The sequence below is a fragment of the Takifugu flavidus genome, chromosome 1 (assembly GCF_003711565.1).
Source record: "Takifugu flavidus isolate HTHZ2018 chromosome 1, ASM371156v2, whole genome shotgun sequence".
Lineage (NCBI taxonomy): Eukaryota > Metazoa > Chordata > Actinopteri > Tetraodontiformes > Tetraodontidae > Takifugu > Takifugu flavidus.
The window spans coordinates 8,001,161-8,024,450 of record NC_079520.1 but is presented as its reverse complement, the minus strand read 5'-3'; the positions used below and the strand labels follow the sequence as shown (position 1 = coordinate 8,024,450).

At 46.1% G+C, this 23,290-nt stretch overlaps 1 protein-coding gene across 1 annotated transcript; it reads left to right on the top strand.

Annotated features, from left to right (window-relative positions):
• Nucleotides 1-10,041: 10,041 nt before the first annotated feature.
• On the top strand, nucleotides 10,042-21,826 carry LOC130530073 (neuroligin-4, X-linked-like). The gene is made up of 8 exons (XM_057040952.1): nucleotides 10,042-10,780; nucleotides 11,315-11,467; nucleotides 13,778-13,963; nucleotides 14,212-14,662; nucleotides 15,062-15,275; nucleotides 15,354-15,478; nucleotides 17,839-18,445; nucleotides 19,380-21,826. Exons 1-8 carry the CDS (start codon nucleotides 10,315-10,317, stop codon nucleotides 19,785-19,787), a joined length of 2,610 nt encoding a protein of 869 aa, XP_056896932.1. The 5' UTR covers nucleotides 10,042-10,314; the 3' UTR covers nucleotides 19,788-21,826.
• The last annotated feature ends 1,464 nt before the right edge of the window (nucleotides 21,827-23,290 follow it).

The following is a 23,290-nucleotide window of genomic DNA, read 5'->3' as shown; positions in this document are numbered from 1 at the left end:
CCTCACTTTCCTCAATGGGCCGCACTGAGCACATTTAATTCACGCCAGGTGTTAAACGCTGACTCATTTTCACCGCCGGTACAAATGTTTCCACTCTGCCGCCGTCCCGAGTCTCCACTGTACATGTGCACATTCTCACACATGATGGCTCTGTTCAGCACACCCACTGTACTCAGACATAACCAGCCAGCAGACGCAGGATTCTGCCCCCTGCTGTGTGCATTAATGATGAGGCCCATGCAAAATGGATTAGATCCTGCAACTCTGAATGGAGTTCAGGACTCACACGAAGCCGCTCCGACTAAACGGTCTTCACCTTCTCCACCTTTTTTTGCCTCATTTTTTCTTTCCATTTTATTGAGCGAGAGGGTTCCAGGGTGAGTCTTTTAACCTACCTGCTGTAGTTCAACTTTGAGTTCGGCTCCTGTGTTCAACAAATCTAAAGGATTCTTTTGTTTTGTTGCCTGTGTGTTTTCATCTTTGGTGTAAATGGAAGAATGAAAGTATAAATAACAGATCTGAAGACGTGATTGCTGCCGTTGAAAAATGTCCCTGGCCTGAAATGTCACATCCCAGTTAGCAGTGGGAGACATGTCAGTCCCTCTTAATGGGAGAGTAAATGAATGGAGGTTATTTGGCACCGAAGTGTTCCAGATAATAGCTGGCTGACATCCTACGGCAGATTGACTCTGCGTATGAGGAGCCCAGGACAAACATTTCTAACAGGAAGTCATGTCTGCTTCATCTTTGTCGCATCATTGTCTCCACATCTCTTCACTTCTCTCCAGTGAGCACACTCCAGCGCCTCCACACGCACACACGCACGCACGCCTGAGTGAGTGTTTGTGCTCCGACGCGGCTCGTCAGCCTCCCCGCTTCTCCCGGGTTTAATTAAATGACACGTTATTGGCACGAGTACAGACGAGGCATTATTACACGAGCTGCGTTACATCGGTGAGTGAATATTCATAGCAGAAGCAACGATAAACCAGCTGGAGAGGACAATAAAAGTCAGGAGTTTCTTTTAGCTTTCACCAAACGCCCATTGCCAGCGGAGATGATAAAAGACAGAAAAAGCCACCACAGTAGGAATTCTTCATTCTTAGTTCCAATCCTCTCTTTTTAAAAAACTTGAACATCAATATGATGCTGACTCTTAATACATGGAGGATCTTTGGTGCTCTGAATAAATGTCTTGGTGAGGGGGCAGCTTTTGGGAAAATGCAATGTAAATTTGATCTATTAATAAATGCATAGCAATGATAGCATCTTTGCATTAGCTTTCCATTATGCCAGGTCAGAGGTCGCCCAGAGTCTAATGACAGAAACGACGAAACTACCAGAGTAGTAGTGCAATTAAACATTTATATTTTAAATGTATTTGACTCTGATTGGGAATCTTATCAGCGGGTTTCATGGTTTGCGTGGCTAAACTGACAAAAGTAAAATTAAAACCCACAGCTTCTCTTTTCTTGTGAGTAAAATGTGACAGAATGCAGTTTTTCTGCCCAGACGCAGAGGCAGCGCGTGGAACAGGTAGAGACTGAGAACATGTTGGTCAAAGGCAAACTCGCAGATGAAAACATAACCAGTAGATGGGGTGGGTGTCCAGGAAAAGGGGGACCAAAAAGGTGAAGCAGATGAAAACCTGTTAAACAACAGGAGAGGATCATGAGGCCCAGGTGAGACGTAGCAAGCAGACATGGAGAGAACAGAGAAGAGGAGTAAATCACTTTTTATGGCTAAATAAACTCTGGGACAGAACATCTGACATGGGAAAACATGCAGACATCAACATATGGGATTGTTTTTAAAGCTCATGGATGTAATCTGGATTATTGACTGTTATTGCTGTCTGAATCTCTCTCTCTCTCATTGATTAGTGCCTTGCCTCTTTCTCCAGAAGACAGAGGGCCTTTTTCTACCTCATCTGGCTGCTACCTCTGGACCCTTGGTCTGGATGTTTGCCCCCCACCGGAGTATATGGATTACTTGTGATGTGACAGTTCTAACACATCGATCTGTCATTCCTAATTTAGCCAGCTTTTAAAAATAAGAGTTGCCCATTTAATTTATTTCTGTTCAGGTTGTCACTGACGTTTGCAGCAGATCACTGAAAACACTGGAGTTCTTCAGGAGTATTTACTTCAGGAAAACTCAAAATCTGAAGCAGCATCTGCGGGCATAGAGGCGAGGATGGAGACAAGGTGATGCTACTATAACAATACGATTATATGAACCATTTCTAAATTCTTGTGCCATATGAGTGACTGTCCTCATTTGGTCTCACGCAGATCTGACCGAAAACTGAGGTTCTTGGGTGACGTTCCCTCCTGACGTTCTCCACGGCTAAAAGAAAACAATCACAATAATTCCGCAGTTAAAGTCGGGCCCAGCGGGAGATAAGCGACTACGGCGCAAACAAACACCGACAGGGTGAAGGGAGACTGGAGCCGAACTGGCGCTCAGACCGAGCTGACGGAGACGACTGAGATGATCAGCAGATCTGGTGTTCTCTAGAGAACGGAGGGACCGTCACGTTAACCAGCAGGATTCTCTCCTGCCACGGGAGGCTTTGTCGCCCAGCTCTGCCCATTAGGTTTCTTGATTGAACAGCTGCTGCACCAATTGAGGGGCCCGAGCTCGGGCTATTTGCAGCTCAGAGGTGCCTCTGGTAATAAATCTCCCAGAACAGATAAAGAGGAAGCGTGTAGACGCAACTCTGTCACAGCGAACCCGGCTTCACGGCTGTGCTCACCTGAAGCTTGAACTCACAAAGGAAGCTCTGGTTTTTGGGTGCCCACAGCCTGTTTTCCTGGTGGATATGAGATGACAGCACCCCTAGAGGCTGATGTTACAGAGACATCGATTTCATGGACTGTGGATTTACATTGTCCAGCAGCAGTTTGGCAAAGCAGTGACAGGAAAGCCGAAATCAGTCCCGCAAAATAAATATATGTCGGCAGCATTATTGAAATGTGGGGGTCATTTGTGTGACATGTGGCCAAATGGGTGAGCGAGTTGTGAAGAGGAAGGCCTCCTGACGCATCGCAGCCATTACCGTCCCGTCACTCAGCCGGCCCGCTCATCAATCAGCCGATCGATGAAGCGGTGTCAGAGTTCGGGAATCACTGCCCACGTCACTGCTAGGAAAATAACCGAAGTAAAACCAAAATGGGAATCCAATCCACTCTCCGTTTTCCTGCACATTTAAATGATAAACCGCGCAAACAGGCGGCGCCCTTGCTTCAGGTGGTGCGGACGTCGATATAAACGTAGTTGTCTGCTGCTTTTAATTCATTGCGACCTCTGCCCAACCTAATCCAGGGAGAATTACCAATTATAGGGCTTTTATTTTCACACATAAGTACGGCCAAGACCAGTCGATTTCCGCGCAGCCTCTGGATATACGTATGTAGGCTACACCTCTGCGCCGTGGAGTCGATCAATACTCATCCTCCCCACCTGTGTAATATCTGTATCGCTGGCAGTGCGATCTCAGTAGATTCTCTTAAACGTTACTTTAAAGGATTAATAAAACAGCACTCTCTACGACACCATATTGTTTTCTGTTTTCAGCGGCCCTAATTGTTTTTCACATTTTGTTCACATTTTCAACCTCCCTTCCTTCTTTCCCCGTCCTGTCTTTCACCTGCACCCTTTCATTCAGTCTCTTTGTGCTTGCTTTCCTTCTTCTCCCATCCTCCTTGTCATTCCCATCTGATGAGCTCCCTCATTACCTGCTCCTCCCCCTCCCCCTCCTCCATCCACATCTGAAATCTGTCTTTTGCCTCCTGATTCCTCCTCACTCTGCTCCCATGTTGGTGCTTTTGCCACGATTCTCTTCCCCACCTCCTGGACCTCATTGCAGGACTGAAATTCATTCCAAAGAACTGCCAGGACTTCACGTGGTTGCAGGCATCAGAGCCAAGCAGAAGCTTAAAATGACTTTCTAGATAAAGGAAATGAAGAATAGGCATTTATGATGGTTAAAGTGGGGGTGGGGGAATTAGGAGCAATAATTTGCACTTACAGCAAGAAAGGCGTTGGTGATGAAGCACTTAATACTGTATGCTGAATAAAACACCAGCTATGCTGAATGCCGAATACTATTACACAGCTCTCGTCGCTCATACGGCCTAGAGTCAATTCAGCATTGTTGACAAATTAGCGCTGATGAGGCACAATTGTCAGCCATTCTGAATAAATCCATAGAACATCATTCAAGAGCAAACTTTTTCTTTACAGATGATTAAATGCTTTATTTTCAAGCCAGGGATCTGCATGACATCCCATCTCAGAGTGTGACATTTGGGTATTTCCCCCTCATGTCTGATGTTTTATGATCCACTGCTGCCCGGTAATTTGCAGATCTCATCTATTTCACCTATTTCATCATCTCAGGCAACGTGTCAGGATTTGCTCCAGCCTGCACGTCCATTAGGCAATAAAAGCTTCCTTCATAAAGACCAGCCATTACCTTCCCCATGACTGCTTTCTTTCATACAGCTGAACAAGCTGATGGGCACATATTCACATCCAGCCTCTTTGTTTAATATGTTTTTCTGCTGTTTGCTTTCTTTAGAACAAATGTCCTCCAGACAAAGCTCTTTGTCACAGCGCCGGTTAAAATAAACCTGGCATGATTTGACCGTCCAGCCATATAAAATGATGGGAAATAATAAAAGTACTTCTCTGAGTATGGCCCCTTGTGCTTGGCCAGGGGGATGGACAGGTGCAGAGAGGCTCGGAGACAACACCAGGAATTTAATTGGAACTCTAGCAACTTAAATGAGATTGAATGTCAAGAGGCCTGTGGTGGAGCCATTGTTCTTATTTTAATGCTGTTGAAATGTGAAGCATTGACGCCACTGAGACACATCTGGATGAGCAACGCAATGGCAGAATAATTATTTTCCTATGGCGGATCCTGGATTTGGTGAATAAACAGTATATTAGGCATTATGAGTCCAGACTAACATCTCCAGTATGTGAAGGTGGTACAGAGGCAGGTTGTGAGTGTCAAAGAGGCAGAAGAAGAAGAAGAAGTGTTTAAGACGACGATGAATATTTTAAGAGAGAGCAGGAGCTGCGGAGGAGAGGGGTGAAGTGAAAGAGAGCTGAGCCGCTGCGAGATAATTTAATAGACGAGTAGGAGAGAGACGGACGGGCTGCAGGAATGGGAGGTGAATGAGTGCCGGACTACTCTGGATGAAGGGAAGAGGAGAGGAAGCAACATTCATTTAATAAGGAGTGGACAAATGGATTTATTGTGTAAAGCTAAAAGAAAAAAAAACCTGTGCATGCTTGTGACACACATTCAAATGGTTTGGAAACAGGGAATTTAGAAAGAGAGATCCAAGGATGCCAAACATGTTGCATGTTAGCTAATGCTTATAGCCAATAAGATATTAATAGTTTGTAACTCTCTTTTTATGATGTGCTCTGTTATTCTCCACTTATCACCTCTTCTTCTTGCCCTCTTCTTGGGTGCACATCAGCAAGAGGGTCCTGCTCAAGGTTTCATCCTGTTCAAAGTAAGGTTTTCATGCCATGGCGCTTGCTATGAGGGTCCGATGCTAAGTTTCTGCAAAACACCTGGAAGCATCCTTGACTCAGACCCTGTACAGATGAAACGAGCATAAACTCAGATATCTGACATGACGGAACAGCTACAGTCCATTCATCACTGAGCCAGTGTCAATAAAAAAAATGAATCGTTTATTCCTAATCTGAACTATTGTATCAATTTAGATGATTCATGAAATGGTGCTAGACCCAAATCCCAGACCCAGGTGTGTGACAGGCCAATAATGCGGATGATCGAGAGGGGGTCACACAGTTACACTTATCTCCAGTGTCAGACCAAAGACACATTACAGATGAACCTGAGTGGCGTTTGGGCCGAGCGGACTGGGATTAGCTTCATTTACGATGACCACCACTTCCCAAACAGGGAATAAGAGGCCATTTCCAAGGCAAGTGGCTTGATCACGGGGACCCTCCTAAGTGGTTAAACTGACCAAACACGGCACTTTAACACTCAGATGCCCCTCGAGTGTAAAATGTAATCACAATAAAAGGGGGAGGGTTTGTGAGGGATTTCATCTGCAGATTTGTGTATTAAAGGCAACATGATCTACTCTGATTTTAACTTGTTTCAAGCTTCTGCTTCTACTCACAAAACATTAAAGTACAGCCCATAAAAGTCCAACAATGAATTCATGCTAAGACACTGAAGAGGAAATACTGATGCAACAGCTGATTCACTTTATGAAGCTAATTTTGGTAGAGACTGATCTAATCAATCCCAGAGTGGTTCAATGTTTTTACAAATCTCTTTTAACTAAAAAAAAAAGTGTAACTACTGCAGAGGGGGTCGGGGCATTTTTGCAGAGTAATGCTTAACAGATGTTTTTATTGTCTTGTTGGTGGATGAACGATCTCCTGTGGAGCCCAGCTTTGGTGAAAAGGGCTGCCACCACTGTGACCTGGCGTGGTACAAAAACAAAAGCACAGGCTGACCCGTGGTGGCCGCGAAGCAATTTCAAAACACAAGCAGAGTGGAGTTAGCATTGGTGGCTACCTAGTCAGCTCATCATCTGCATACAGGAAACAACAATGTTACTTTCAAATACTTGCTTGTTCCACGTGAGCTCACCATGAACGACCATAAAGGGCCGTAAAAATGTGGGAAGTCGCAAAATCCCGTAAAAAAAATCCTGTCCTACCAGTTTGTTTCGCTTTGTTTCTTGATTGTCTTCACCGTCTTTGGTGTTTTTGTCCTCTCTCGATATCGAGTTTATGTCCACCGGACATATGACACATGTCTGTCGGTAGCTCATCGTTGGACCAGGGTATCGCCTTGTTTGTAGCCTTTGTTATTTATTTTGTAAAACTGACAAATGCACACCATCGATGTTCTGGAGATTTTTTTTTTTTTTTAAATGGTGGGTTTGAGTTTTCTGTGTGTTGCTCTTGTGACTCGCCAGTGACGTCAAGCCTCCGGCCAATTAGACCATTACCAAAAACCCCAGCTCCCTAAATTAAAAAGGTTTGTGGCCCTAGAGTGGATTCTAGTAGTAGCTACTACTGGAAAAGTGGCACAAGAGGGAATATAACGCCTTCATTACTGTTTATCTTTCATGGTTTGACTGTTGTTCCCCTATCTAAAGACTGGACTTTGGTTCCGGCGTGTTATTCAAGGTCAACCTTTGAGGCTTCCTTGCAAACCATCCAACTCCTGTGACGCCCTTTTAATTCATATATATATTTAATTATATGGGCCAAACCTCCTTCTAACCCTTTAATCCAATCTGAACTTGGAGGTAGCTTCAGATGTGTTTTCAGAGCTTCTTCTACCTTGGCATCTTTAAGGGCATTTTGCTGTCATGGACACCCTGTGGTGTGTAATACTTGGGAGATAAATCGCTATCCTTTTTTTCCCAAATCAGCTGCCAAACCCGTCTGTACTAACAATATCTCTCCATAATTAAACCAGCCTGCCTCAGACTGACATTTAAAAAAAACAAAAAAGCAAAAACAACCCACAACATATTTTAAGAAAGGAAATGACGGGGGGGAGAGAAATTAATAAATAATTGCCCGCCCCGGCAGAGAGAAGAGGGCAGGCAGGCAGAGAGACGGATGGTTGGAGGGGACGATTGTTGAGGAGAGAAAGTTCTGAACCCTGCCGCAGCAGAGGCTCTGCTGACGTGAGGAGTGTTCCCAAACACAGTTGGCAGCGACTGCAGACCCGCTGCATTATCATACTAACAAACACACAGTGCTCATGGGAGGACGCGGCTCGTGGCTGAACCCAACCCAAATGCCCCTGTTCTCCTCTAAAAGAGGTCCCCCATGTACCCCAGCACACTTTGTGTGTACATGTGTGTGTGCCATCTTGCACGCGTGGCGTTGCAATGGTACCTTCTACAGGTGTGCGCAAGTCCCTGAAAGCTCCTGATGCACTGTTGTGCACCGAATTGTTGCGCGTGTGCGCACACCTCTGTGCGTGTCATTGGATCAGTGGTGGCTGCATGCCACACCGTCCAATCGCATCCAGAGAGAAAGAGGGAGAGAGAGGGAGAACGACGGGAGAGAGAGAAGGGAGCGGGAGGGAAGCGAGGGAGAGAAGATTGATCATTCAAACGTCCTGGGCCTTGTGTTCCTTGGAGAAAAATTCCCATCGCCTCAAAAAAAGAGAAAAAAAGAATAAGAAAAGAAAAACGAAAAAAGGAAAATAAAAAGCCGCCTTTTCTCTTCGTTTTGACCTTGCACGGACAGAAGGCTCGCGCGTCGGTCCCTCTCATTTCTCTTTTGGGGAGCTTTATTCTCACCTCGGAGACGTGTCATCGCCAGCAGCACAGCGGCAGCGGCAGAGGAATAGCTCCACATATCCCATCCCGGGCACGTCGGAAAGCTGCAGCAGCGAACACACGCACGAGGTGAATATTGCGGCGGACGGGAACGGGAACATGCTCCGCGGGATTCTACTCCTCCGGTCCTGCCTGGGTACTGTATATCCTACATTTTGTCAGTCGGTGGGCTCTCACCGCAGCGAGGCTGCGGGCTGGAGCTTCGCGTTTGAGTGTGTTTTGCTGTAGTCAGCTTCACTGGCCGTTCAAACCGGATGCTGAAGCGACGCTTTTGCCACTTCTACACTTGTTTTCGTCGTCTTCTTTGTAATTTTAATAAGACCGCAGCGCGGCTCTATAACACAGGAGGGGGGGGGGGGGGGGGGGCAGGCGGGTTTGCCCTGATAAATGGAGCGTTCTTCATCAGCGTGTGTGATCACCACTGGAATGTTAACGAGCACCTTGGACAGCCGTCACCGATATAAGCGAACATGGGAGGAGCGACAGTGCTGATCATTTTTACTCTCCAATATCTCCGCCGCTCCGGGCGAGCGCGCGCGCACGCGCCCGCGGACGTGCGGAAATTGATGTCGCCCCGTCGTTGCGCGCGCGCGAGCGTGTGTATGTGTTAATATTCTGCCCTAAGGTCCCTAGAGAGAGATAGCAGAGCCTGCTGGAGAGCAGCTGTGTGTGTGTGTGTGTGTGTGTGTGAGTGAGTGAGTGAGAGAGAGAGAGAAAAAGAAAGAGAGAGGTGGGGTGGAGAGCCAAAAAGTGTGTGTGTGAGCATCTTTTCAAGTGGGAGAACCTGCACTTGCGTGTTCATTATCTGAAGACACAAATGTGTCAAAGTCCGTGTGTGCTTGCGTGTGTGTGTGTTACAGGCTCCCTACCTTATGCTACATGCAGGTCAGGAGCCCCTCTGTGTACTCAGGGTTTAATTAAGCATGTGACATGACTCCCCCCCCCCCCCCAGGTCCTGTGATCTGTGAAACTGAACGTTGCGAGGATGTGACATATGATGTTGGCACTCGAACTGGACACACACACACACACACACACACACACACACACACACACACCACACACACACACACACACACACAGCTCTGCCATCCTGTTAAGCTAAGCGGACAACAACTCGTTTGCTCTATCTTTTGATGTGAACAGCAATGAGGTGACACAAGCTATTGCTCTGATGATGTGCTGTTTGTCTATACGTGTATGTGTGCATGTGACATTTTGCTAATTTTATACGGAGGTTATACCAATGAAGGCTAAATAAGCTCATTCCCCACCTTTCTTTCCATTTCTCTTCCTCCTCTCTTCTGCAGGAGGCACATTGGGCTTGTTATGGGGGTGACCAGAAGGAGAGAGTGACAGAGGAACAGTGATGCTACTGTTTACATAACAAGAGGACACACGCACACACACACACACACACACACACACGCACACACGCACACACACATACACTCACATACACACGCACACACACATACACACACACGCGCGTGCGCGCACACACACACACACGCACACACACTCACTCACTCACAGGCACACACACACACCGCGCCGTATGCACACACACACACACACACACACAAGGCCTTAAACTCAAGTCCAAGCCACACACCCGCACTCAGACACTTGCACACATACAGACTCACAGCACGTATTCAAGGGACTCTCGGACTGAGTCACCACGGACTCAGAGGCACAGAATCACTGACTCACACACACACACACACACACACACACACACGCACACACACACACAGGAAGAAGTTGTGTTTGAGGCCCAGGACTGTGTTGTACATGCCTGTGTGCGTGTGCGCACTATGTGTACGGCTGAGCAGCAGCTGCGTGTGAGCGCTGGATACATTTGAAGGATCAACAGCGCCGGGACCCTGCTCACCTGTCCATCACCTCTCAGCCTCCTCAAAAACAACCGGTCATGAAACCCAGAAGGTCCCCTTCTCCCCCGCCCCCTCTCCCATCCTTTCCCTCCCTGCTTCCATCGCTCCTCCTCTCCGGCCTCTCCCTCATTTCCTGTCTGGCCTCCTCATCAGCGCAGCAGACTGTACCCGTCATCTCCACGGCGCAGGGACGCATCCGTGGCATCTTGACCCCGCTGCCGTCGGACCTGCTGGGGCCCATCATCCAGTACCTGGGAGTACCATACGCCAGGCCTCCAACTGGGGACAGGCGTTTCCAGCCCCCGGAGCCACCTCTGCCTTGGCCCGGAATACGCAATGTGACACAATTTGCCCCCGTGTGTCCGCAGTCGCTGGACGAGAGGAGCATACTGGGAGACATGATGCCGTCCTGGCTCACGGCTAACCTGGATATAGCAGCGACGTACCTCACTCACCAGAGTGAGGATTGCCTCTACCTCAATATCTACGTGCCCACCGAGGAAGGTGAGTCGACCCAAAGGTGCACATTCACAAGCACGCATCCTAAATATAGACCCCGTCTGCTATTTTTAAGCACACAAATGAACAAAAAATGCAGTCCAAGTGTGTACATTTCCAGGCAGAGCAACCACAACTAAAACGGAAACAATGGAAGTGTCCCATCAGTCCGGCAGGATCCTCCTGAACAAATAGGTTTTTTTTTGACTCATGAATGCTGCCGGTTGAATCAACACTTAGTATGCAAACACCTGCGCCAGTGGCCAGTGGGTTTAAGCTTTTACTTGTGGAGGATAGTGGGAAGGACAGAGGCTCACCCATGCATATATATTGGATCATACACACCCATGTGAATATGTGCACAATAGTCACCATGGACACATCCTCAATTTGGAGCCTCCGGCTGAGAAATAAAAGATAAGCCAGATATGAAACATCGGGGGGCTGCTTTAGTATTTATAACCCCGTCTTTCCTCCTCCCAAGCGGAACGATATATCTCTAATATCTGTGTGTAACCATCTACTTTTTTTTTCCCCAAGACATCCGCGAGGAGGGGGGGCAGCGGCCAGTGATGGTCTTCGTCCACGGGGGCTCGTATACCGAAGGCACTGGCAACATGATGGATGGCAGCGTGTTGGCTAGCTACGGCAAAGTTATTGTCATCACGCTCAACTACCGTCTCGGAGTGCTGGGTAAGATACAACACCTCTTTCTTCTATATTACTGTATTTTGGCAGGGTTTCATTAATTATACTAATGGGTGTTTAGCTCTGGCTTAGCATGCTACACCCTTCGAGCGAGACAGAGCCTCTCCCAGCATCCTCTGGGAATTGCGATAGCATCGCAGCAGAGTCACGGACGCACGGCGTTGTTTTTGACAGCGGCGAGGGGGTCGGGTGGTGGTCGAAAAGGCCTTTGCTATGTGAAGTAGGTATGCTAAGTTTTGGGATGAAGCTGAAAAAATAGTTGCTTTACTTTTCTTTCAGTATTCGTTCTTTTCTATTCCTTTTACTGCCGGTTGTCAGATTTTTATGGATGATTTGTATTTACTGGCGTAAAAGTTGTAAAACTTTACACTTCTGAGGCGGTGTGTGCTAAACACGTGCTTACCCTTTTGCCCCATTTACATTATATTCACCATCTGGACTGTTTACTTCCCTAAGCTGCGAAAGCCAGGAGTGAATTGTCTCATCCAGCATGCCCTTTAAAAAATAAAATAAAAAAATGAAAATATGTTCTGTGTGAGTCTCCCTTGTGGGAATGAACTCCCAGAGGCCATTTTTCACTACATGCATTGACTCAAATCAGTGAAAATCATTTCCCTACATCTACTTTATACAGCAAAGCTCTCATAGTCCAAATAAATAGATTATCCTCAAATCCTAGTATTGTTCTCTGTAATTATGGATATTACGATGCCTGGGTAGGCCGACGGGGGGGCTGAAAACACAATTTAAAGGCCTCATTTGGAGTAAATCACTTAAGTATCAGCACTGAGCAGTTCATCTGGGATGGCTTCCCTCCTTCACACACACACGCCTGAGTCTTCATTAGTGTTTTCTCACTATTTAATAATTCATGTACAAAAGTTAAATTAATTAATATGTGCAGTAAGTTAATAAAACATACATAGTGACTTTTTTACCCATTTGTTATGTGTATATACGACAGCAGTACTTTCATTTAATTGATTACTATGTTGCACAGTAAACGTAATACAGTATACTATGATTTAATTAAAAATATAATTTCTGCGTTCTTCAGAAAATGTTCCCTTCTTTTCTTTATTCATTATTTAATGCCCAGACTTTTCCCCCTGCAGTTTCAGCACATTTCCTGAACATGTTTAGTCAGCAGACCTAAAAAAGCTGGATAATTAGGGCATAAATGATACTTCTCTTTTCTTCTGCTGCTTCGGTTTTCTGTGGAGAATAGTTTCTTTGCTGCCTTTCGGCATTCGGGCATCATAACCCGGAGTTTAGTTAAAACTTCGGCACCATTAGACATTTTCATTACTGAACATTCATTTTTAACCTTGGGGATTGTGGTTTGCTACAGGCTTTTTGTCACCACATTTAGCCACACCAAACATCTGTCTGTGCTTATTTCTTGTCTTCATCTCCATTGTCTGTGTTTTCGCCATGCATCTCCAACATCGTCTTCATCATCATCACCATCACCTCCACCTGCCCCTCATTGTCGCTAGGTTTGCTGAGGTGAGCTCTTTGCACAATTTATCCCGAAGCCTTCATATAATGCCTTGGAACTGAGACATCTCTGAACGCAGAGGCAAACAAATCCATATAACTCTTGCTACATAGATTAAAGCGCGTTTATAATTAAAAAACTTGCCTTAGAGAAATTCCCATATTGCACTTAAAAAAGAAAAATGAATCAATTTATTTCTTATGTATAATTTTATTCCATCTTTAGGTTGATCCAAATGAGTTTCTGCAGTAATGAGATGCTGTAGTGGAGTGAGCCATTAGGAGCCTTTGTGTTTACTTAATGTCAGCCAGCAGTAACGCCAGTGAGGAATGCATTAGTAGTAGTAGTAGTAGTGTGTGTGTGTGTGTGTGTGTGTGTGTGTGTGCATGCGTGTGCGTGCCTGTGTGTGTAATTTGATTTCCACTGACATGAATATGGATGCCCTTTGTTGATCTGATCGTATTTCAAGGAACTGTAGAGGAGAACATCTATTTTGATTCCTTCTTTTTAAACGTATGATAAACAACACGTGCGTAATAGGGCTGAATAGAAAGGGCGCAATGACATGGAGATATTCAGCCAGTCACATTCCTGTGTCATCTAGCACTTTGTAAATTATATTTTTAAAAAAAGCAATTATTTTCCAAAGGCTCCTTATGACTATCTCATTATTTTTACATTGTTAGTTTTCTATAGAATATTTTATTTTTACTCTCTCTCTCTCTCTCTCTCTCTCTCTCTCTCTCTCTGTCTCTCTCCCCCTCTCTCTGTCTATCTCCTCTCTGTCTCTACAGGGTTTCTCAGTACAGGAGACCAATCAGCAAAAGGGAATTATGGCTTGCTGGATCAGATCCAGGCCCTTCGCTGGGTGAAGGAGAACATTGCAGCTTTTGGTGGGGACCCGAATAGGGTCACCGTGTTTGGTTCTGGAGCTGGTGCCTCCTGTGTGAGCCTGCTCACCTTGTCCCATTACTCTGAGGGTAAGCGAGAAGAGTCATGCATTAAAACAAGTGCTCCTGCAGCTGTTATTTACTGCTTAAATGCTTGAATAAATTCTCCCAATTACGCGCCTGCCTGTGACCCATATGGCTACGAGCTGTAATGTAGAACATTCTTTAACCCCAACCTCCTTGAAAGAAACTGGAATCGATTTAAAAGAATAGCGTGTGGATTTTCTACGGAGTTTCTTGTTCTGTCTTCACGCTCCGCGTCTCCATGTGTGTCTCAGACCTCTTCCACAGAGCCATCATCCAGAGCGGCAGCGCCTTGGCCAGTTGGGCCGTCAACTACCAGCCCAGCAAATATGCCCGACAGCTCGGGGAGAGGGTGGGCTGCGGCATCGACGACAGCAGCCAACTGGTCGCTTGCCTCAAGGGTCGGAGTTACCGTGAACTCGTGGAGCAGAACATAACGCCCGCCAAATATCACACGGCTTTTGCGCCAGTGATTGATGGCGACGTTATACCAGACGACCCCCAGATCCTGATGGAGCAAGGAGAGTTCCTCAACTACGACGTGATGCTGGGTGTCAATCAGGGGGAGGGAGTGAAGTTTGTTGAGGGGATCATTGACTCTGAGGACGGGGTCACCGCGGAGGACTTTGATTTTGCTGTGTCAGACTTCGTGGACAGTTTGTATGGATACCCTGAAGGCAGAGACACTCTGAGAGAGAGTATAAGGTGAGCTGGGGTGGAAGCCTGCCATTTCTTTACAAAATGTGATGAACAAAACTGACCATTTTTGGTTGTTGTACCTGTCCATTTTCTCTTTGAGAGTGTTGGCATCTTTGAATACAGGCTTGAAGTTGCCAGGCAACAAGAACGTTGCATGCCAGGAAGGTGTGACATTTGTGTTTAATGACATAACATTTTTACTGGAAACATAACACCATTATAGTCTTTTTTGTTGGTTTATGGCTGGAAAAGCTGCATAAAAGAGCAGATATTTGAAGAATATTTCCTACAATAAATGTTGCTACAGCTATACATAAAGGCCATACCTTTATTTCGTAACATTAACCATATGTAATGATGTCTGATTAATCCCAGTGGACTAACTGGCTGATTTGAAATCACCAGGTTCATGTACACCGACTGGGCCGACCGCGACAATGCGGAAACCCGGCGAAAGACTCTGGTGGCTCTATTCACAGACCACCAGTGGGTGGCGCCAGCAATCGCCACCGCTGACTTGCACGCACAGTATGGCTCTCCCACCTACTTCTACTCATTTTACCACCACTGCCAGAGTGACGCCACGCCGCCCTGGGCCGACTCCGCCCATGGTGATGAGGTACGATGACTCTTGTTTTCATTTTCAATCGAGTCAGTCTCCTTGGTGCCAGAGTGAATTTCCCCTGTGCCCATGCAGGTGCCCTACGTGTTTGGAGTGCCCATGGTGGGGCCCACTGATCTATTCAACTGTAACTTCTCCAAGAACGACGTGATGCTGAGCGCTGTAGTCATGACTTACTGGACCAACTTTGCCAAGACTGGGTGAGCTGCATGCTGGCGTGAAACACCGATTTCACAATTCCAAACACTCCCCTTCTTCCTTTTCTGGCCCTGCTCAGAGAATGAAGAAAACAAGATAAAACAAAGCTCGCAATTAAAGCCTCTTCGTTTTGACCTTCTCGGAAATCTGTTTCTAATTTCTGTTGATAATTTTTCTGTAATCCCCCCTCTGGCTACAGACAGCAGGCGAGCGCTGGGTCCTTAATCACATTTTATAATGTAACAGAGAATGCGCAGCAGTCAGCGAATCATTTTAGCTTTGAATTTCGGCAGAGTTTTGGCAGCTTGGCGATGGTGTAGCGCTGCAACAACCAGTCACGATCCATGAACCAGGCTGATTTATCTGGGATTAGCAACGACATAGCATTATTAGGATGCACCATCAAGGAATTATAATCAGATGGAGCCTTCCTGATTAGGAGGAAATCAATAAGTGCCATTGAGGCAGAAGTTAGATCCATCTCTCTGCTAGGGTCTCTGTCAAGATCAGCAATGTGTCATCAGCAAATAAACCTTTTTAAGAATTATGGGCTTTTATTTAGAGTCGTAGTTTCACCTGACTCCCACTTTTTTCCCCCCCCAATGCTTGATAAGAACCAAAACAAATTACAGATTTTTTCGAGTGGGAAAATAATGAGCTCACAGACAAAGGCTGTGGTGATGTCAGGAATTTTGCCTTAAAAGGGCTGCGATGCTTGACAAGAAGACAGGAGACTTCAGATGCGCTCATAAAAGGCAGCAAGGTGGACACGTTTTGGCAGAGGGTGCACACAGACTGTCAGAAAAACTTGACGCGGCTTTTCTTCTTTGGTCTTGGCTGAGGAAGTTAGAGAGGCCCTGCTCTTCAAAAACTGCCTTGAGGGAGGAAGTGACTGATTTTCACCCCCTGCACCATCCTCCATTCAAGCACGGAATCTGTAATCTGTGATTTCTGAAAAGCGAGAGAATTAAGGGTTTAACGTTTAAGAGTTAAATGATACAATGAAATGTGAAAAATGGACACCCCCCTTCACCTGCCCATTTTAATATTATATGCAAGATAGAGGTAATTATTGATGGAATCTTTAATCCTGTAGTTCTCAAAGTGAGTAATTACCAGTAATTAATCCAGCCAAGGTGATCTCCGTGGACATGAGACCAGATGAACAGAGCCATCTGCAGTCTAGACCCTAATCTAAATCCCTGCAGACCCTTCTTATCACATGACCTGAAGAATCAGGACGGAGCGCCCACAGAATTTAAGGCCTTATTTAGTCTATATGAAAAGTGTAGCCCCTGTTATTTGGTTGCACGCTGTTATTACAGCCACAGCAGGCAGCACTGCAGAGCTGCCAGACAGAATTGAGATTTCTGTGTGCACTTCAGCAGTGGGGAAACTTTGTCTAAAGAAATATTTTCCTCAGTAAAGAGCGGCTCAGATGGAGCTGCAACTCTGTGTGGGCGCGGAAACCTTCAGCAGGACCGCGTGCGAGTGAGCACTCTTGTTGCCTTTATGTGTTGCTTATACGCCTGGGAAGAAATGAAACAAACGAGGCATCGAATTGGCAAACAGAGCCTTGCCTGTGCGTGCCAGAGAGGTGGTGTGAGTCCCGTCTGCCACACAGGTTTGACAGTTTTCTGTTTGTTAGGTGAGCAAACATGCAGACAGTAATTAAACTGTGCATTAACTGAAATCTGGGAAAGGTCAGGCGTACGAGAATCAATCAGCCGGGACTAAATCACCCTCCAGCCTTTGTTTACGTTAAGATAAAACCGGCTTTGAACAAATATGTATATTTTGCTACCACTTAGTGTCGTTTTACCCGGGTGTTATTGATTAGGTGGTGCAGTGGCTCCGAAAAGACTTGTTGGCTGGCGTGAGAGAGAATCCTCAGAGAACGGCTGCCAGCAGAGCTGCAGCTCTGCAGCGGCTCTTTTACTGTATAAGTAAGATAATATAAAAAAAAAACCCAAAGTGCATGGAAATGTGGCATTTTCAATAACTGTTCACATCACACATGGATGAACTCACGTCCGAGATTGCTTTTAAGCTACGATTCTCGACTATAAATATGTGATAGGAAGCTCTCTTCCATCTGTTGCCATTTTAGCTCCTCAGAATATTCAATTCAGCGATTTATGTTCGTAATATCTTAATGTTTTCGGAGAAACTAAAAGATGAGTTGTTTTTTATTCTCTCTCTCACTTGCTGAATATTTTAAAAAAAGATTTCTGATTGCAGCTATTTGCAGAACAAGATTTTCAGATGGAACTGGTTATTTCTGTTTAAAAGCAGCACTTCCAAACCTTTTACATGGGAATAATATCCACGTTTGGACGTGTGTGTCTGTGTGTGTGTCCAGTGATCCAAATCAGCCGGTTCCTCAAGACACCAAGTTCATCCACACAAAACCCAACCGATTTGAAGACGTGGCCTGGTCTAAGTACACCCCTAAAGAGCAGCTGTACCTCCACATCGGCCTGAAGCCTCGGGTCAGAGACCACTACCGCGCCACCAAAATCTCCTTCTGGCTCCAGCTGGTGCCTCATTTGCATCACGTCAACGAGCTCCTTCAATCGGTGTCCTCCTTCACTCACAGCCCCTCCCCGCAGGACGACACTCCCTACTCTTACACCAAGCGTCTGGCCAAGGGTTGGCCGCCGAGCACTCGTCACCCGGGCTCACAGGGAGGCACACCACAGCCCCCGGAGTCCGCTCTGGGCCAGGGAGGAGGCGAGAGCGGGACCCGTGTCCCGAATGAGGATTACTCGACGGAGCTGTCAGTGACGATCGCAGTGGGAGCGTCGCTCTTGTTCCTAAATATCCTCGCATTTGCAGCTCTGCTTTACAAGAAAGACAAGAGGCGCCTGGAGCATCGCCGCTCCCGTCCTCTTCCTCCCCCCAGGCGAGACATCACTGCTGCAGATGTTGCTGCCCACCTGCAGGGAGAGGGACTGATGTCATTACAGGTGAGTCATTTGCAGTGTTATTCTGTTATGGGCCATTGGACTTTAACCTGATTAACACTTTAAGCATTACAAGACATAAAAATACATTGTATCAGCATTGTCTAAAGGAAGATTAAAAGCAACACAACATGATTTACTTGAACTCGTGCAGTTCGCTCGTCGCCTTTTCTCTGGGGTGTTGTTGAGCATCGCTCTGTTTCATGGGAAGAATTATCACACTGGTAACTTCTCAGGGTTCAATTTTCACTGCTATCAGCAATAATGGCTGGCTGAGAAACGGCACATTTAAACTTACCCTGTGTGTGCCTGGACGAGCGCCTTTCGGTGGAGAAGCTGCCTGTGGAGCACTCGTACAGAACACAGCCCGAAATGATCAGTGTGAGACTGTGTGTTCTTGTGTGTGTATCCATCAGTGTGTTTTTGATGCATGTGTGAGCCTCATCCAATTGCCTGAGTTGCTTCCAGTTGCCTCCAGTTCACCCACCGACTGCTCGGCCTCCGCTGGGCCACTTTGTGCTGGAAAACTCGCACGCTGGGAATTAAATGCTAGGTGTCTCTTTCAGCTGAGAAATCCTGCTAATTGTCAATTGAACTCCAGTAATTAACCTTTTTCTGTTGTATTTATTTGGATTTCTGGAAGCTTTGAGTGGTTGACGGAGATGGTGTGAAATGAAGCACGTATTTTGCTTAGAAAAGGCTGCAGTGTGTTAATGGCTGATAATGGCAGAAAGGAAAAGAAGCCACTAGTTTTATGAGTTGACACTTTTTAACAGGGCTCACGCCAGTTTCTCACCATTTCTTGGTGAGTCAGTGGCGAGAATGTGTTGAACAGCCGTGCGCCTTTAAACGTGTGGGTGGTTTATCGCTCACAGCCTCGCTGTTTTCAACAAATGTGACGTAAATATTTGATTCTCCTGGGTCTTCCAACCTTCAGGTGAAGCAGCTGGAGTGTGATGCGGCTTCAGCAGACGAGAGGAACAACGCTCATCACCATCACACCCTGGACACGCTGGACGCCCTGGACGGTCTGGACACGCAGGACATCTACAGCACGCTGGACACGGTGCGCCTTACCTGCCCGCCGGACTACACCCTCACCTTACGCCGCTCGCCTGATGACGTCCCCCTCATGACCTCCCTGACCCCGGGGTCTCTGCCTGTGACCCCTGGGTCGCACCCCGTTACCCCGGCGACACCGATGACCCCTATGACGCCAGGATCAGTGGTGGGGATGAGGGTGGGACATCCACACCAGGGATACTCACATCACAGCCCATATAGTAACACGCACTTGCCCCACACACACATCTCCACGCATACACACTCCACCACACGTGTATAACCAGCACAGTACACATATAAGACCATAACTTCAACACACACACACACACACACACACACACACACACACATACAGACAGATACATGAAACAAAAGACTTCAAATACCTCTACTAATTACCCTGCAGGATTGTGAGAGGAGTGATGGACGGACATTTTCAGTAACAGGATGACGGGACAGGCAGCTGTGTGTGTCGCATGTCAGGGAAGCGGAGACAAGCGCCACTCTGGGAGATGCAGTTCTATGCATCGTTTGCTGATAACAGAGAGCGAGATGACATCCATCAAATGTCCCGGAACCTGCTTTGGATATTAAACCTGCTTTTTTTTTCTACACCTGAGGAGAAAGCGGCAGCGTACGGGCTCAGTTATGGATCCGTTTACATCTCCCACTGCAGCCATGCTGCACGAAGCAGTGTTGGGACCAAAGCTACGGGACCGGGAAGCACCACACAGACTGGTGATGTCAACTTGAACAACCTGTGAAATGTGAATGTAGCATTTTCTTTCTTTTTTGCTCTTTACTTTTAAAGATCTATGGCTCTGTTTGCCAAGGAAAACCAAGCTGAGGAGGAATTTCAGGGGGGTTGGATGTAAAAACAGACAGAGAGGAAGAAGGGATTAAAAAGAACAACATTAACTGAGGGAAAAGTTGAAAGTCAGATGGTGGGAAAGGGATTAAGATTTTATTCAGAGGGATTTAACGGCTGCGAGAGCGAGTGGGGCGAAGGGAGATAGGGCGATATGGAAGATGCAGCATTTAAAAGGGTTCCCGAAGACAGAAATTAAGAGGAAGAGGCATGTTGAGGAAGAATCACTCTAACCAGCTACGTGTTCGACTCTTGTAAATAGAAAGGAAAGATACAGATATTATGTTATGATTTATGCATTTACCTGCTCTTGCATTAAAACATGACTTATTTAACCACATTATTGCTTTCATTTCAGATATTACTATATTGTTGTATAGACGTCCTGAAGCAAGGCTGGTTGTATTTCTATCTCACCCACTGTAATATGTACACAGTACCTCCATGTCGAGGCTACGGTTGCTATGAACACTCATTCTTATGGTGGGATGCCTGTTGGCGAGCATTTCCCATCGAATGAGCGCGTACTGTGTAGATAATGCAGTGCTGGTGTGATGATTGAGCACTGGCCAAAAATTGTGTCCCTCAACCTTTCCGCTTTCTCTTCCCTGTAAGATTTTTCACCATATATTAATGTTTATTAATGTGTCCATAAACAAGCAGGTGGTCGTGATTCAGGGGGTCTCTTTTCGCTTAAAAAAAGGTAAATATCCTTTTCTGAATGTGTATTTTGAAAACCTCCGAAGCGCCATGAAAACACGGATCTCTTGCCTCCGTATGTCGGGGGATGAGGCTGATGTTGAGGAGGGGTGACCTGGGTGTGTGGTGTTTGACTTGGCGAGCTTTTCGCACTACCATTTAAACCTCCCCCAAAGGTGCGTTAAATAATGGGTAACTAAAGCCCTTTTGACAGAAAAGTAACAAATAAATGAAGCCACAGCGATGGAGCTTTATTCTCCAGTGAGAAGTCGGGATGGTGGTGCTGGTGCCGTCACGGTTACCGGTGGCTGTCTGGGTGCTGCTGTAAAGCACCGCGATCCTCATTATTCTACAACCAAAAGCCCTGACCCGTGTGGATTTTCTATGTAATCCTATTAATGTGTTTCCCCCTTAACTTTAACCCCCCCCCCCCCCCAAAAAAAAAGCCTGATCTGTGCGACCACCCGCAGCTTTGTCACAGTGAGGCCTATTTAACCTACGTAACTTCTTTCTGACAGATTTTAGTTTGTTTTTGAAAGAACAGCAAAAACTGAACACTGAAGACATCTGTGGACGCGAGCAAAGAACTTTTACAAAACTGTAAAATGAACATTTAACGGATGTGTTTGGATGACTCTTTCTTTTTTTCCATCTGGGTTTATTGACTCAGCGAATGGCTGGATTGTGTCAAGCATAAAACATTTCTGCTGCATTTTTGAGAAATAAAAAAAATATCAGTATTTTACATTTTATGAACACGTCTTTAAATGTTTGGATTTTTAATGAAATAAAATTCCAGGTGGCGCCACCTTCGCAGATGGGTGACGGCAAGAGCTCAGGGAACAAGAGGTGGTGCCAGTAAAATAAGGATCTTTGGTTCAGTTGAGACTTTTGGGAGCTACATAAACTCAAAAGAACATGCATGACTATCAGGGTTGGCTTTTAAACCACCAGGCAGCCAGTCATAAACCATCTTTGAGGAAAAGATTTCCTCCCTCCTAAAATAATGTTTGGGGGTGGATTTTTGTACGTACTGCAGCAAACCTCCAGAGGTTGATAGAGGTGTTTTGATCCCCCGTGTGTGACGTGTCTTTATATTTGGTGTAAAAGTAGATGTATCGTTATTATTATTTTCAATCACACTTCATTATCTCAAATAGGCTAATCAGTGGCTAACGGTAGCTTCATATTTAGTGGACAGAAGCGTGAATGGTTATCTGAAATAAAAATGCATACTTAGCTCGGCTGACTAGCGTCTCACATCCACGGAAGCTGCGGCTGCAGCAAAATGGAAAGATACATGAATATAAATCACCATACGAATCAGCCGCCCCTGCCAGCTGGCCAAGGAGACCCTGTGAGATGTGAACGGACCCAACGATGGCCGACTTCCAGCCCAGATTGATGTCTCCTACACCATGTCCCCACTCTAATCCCATTAAGTCGATATAAGTGCAGTTAATTTGATTTATTGCGGGCAACACGTCAGAAAGCTTGACTTCGAGTCACGACCAGGTGTTTTCTGTTTGCAGTCAACATGTATAGAAAGCAACCTGGGGCGCCAGAGAGGTCGCGCGGTCCTCGTCACACATTATCTTTTGCTGACTGCTCGTGAGTGTGGCTGGAAATTGAGTCCAAAATTGTGAGCAGCTCACATCAGCTGTGTACTCACAACTCCTCAAATAATGAATGTTGCTGATGGGCATCACATGTCTCACAGTTCTCCATGGAAACCACACTGCATATTCAACAGTTAATGCAAAGCTACGCTTTGGGAACAAAACGCATCATTCCCAGTGGCGTGCTGGTAGAGAAAAGACAAAACAGCATCAAAAAGCTAATTATGGGTTGTGATTTGGACTGAACTGTCTCTGCTTTGTGCTGCATGACGGAGATGTTGTCAAGCCCTCGGTGCTTCGTTCCCCCCAGGGGCAACCAGGGAAGAGGACGGAGGGTGGGAGGAAGAAAAAGCTAAAAAAGAAATGAGGAAGCAAATACTGACTAAATGTGGAAGCAAATACTGACTAAATGTAAGTGCATTATGACTGATGGATGATAATTGGACACTGGAGAGCGAGATAATGTGACGCTAATGTAAAGGAGCGTAAAGAAAGGAGGCAAAGAGGGATGAGAGGAGGGGAGCTGATAAGAGGAAGTCATTAGGAAAAAAATGCATGCCTGGTTGTTTATGTGCATATAGCTTCGTTGGACTTAAT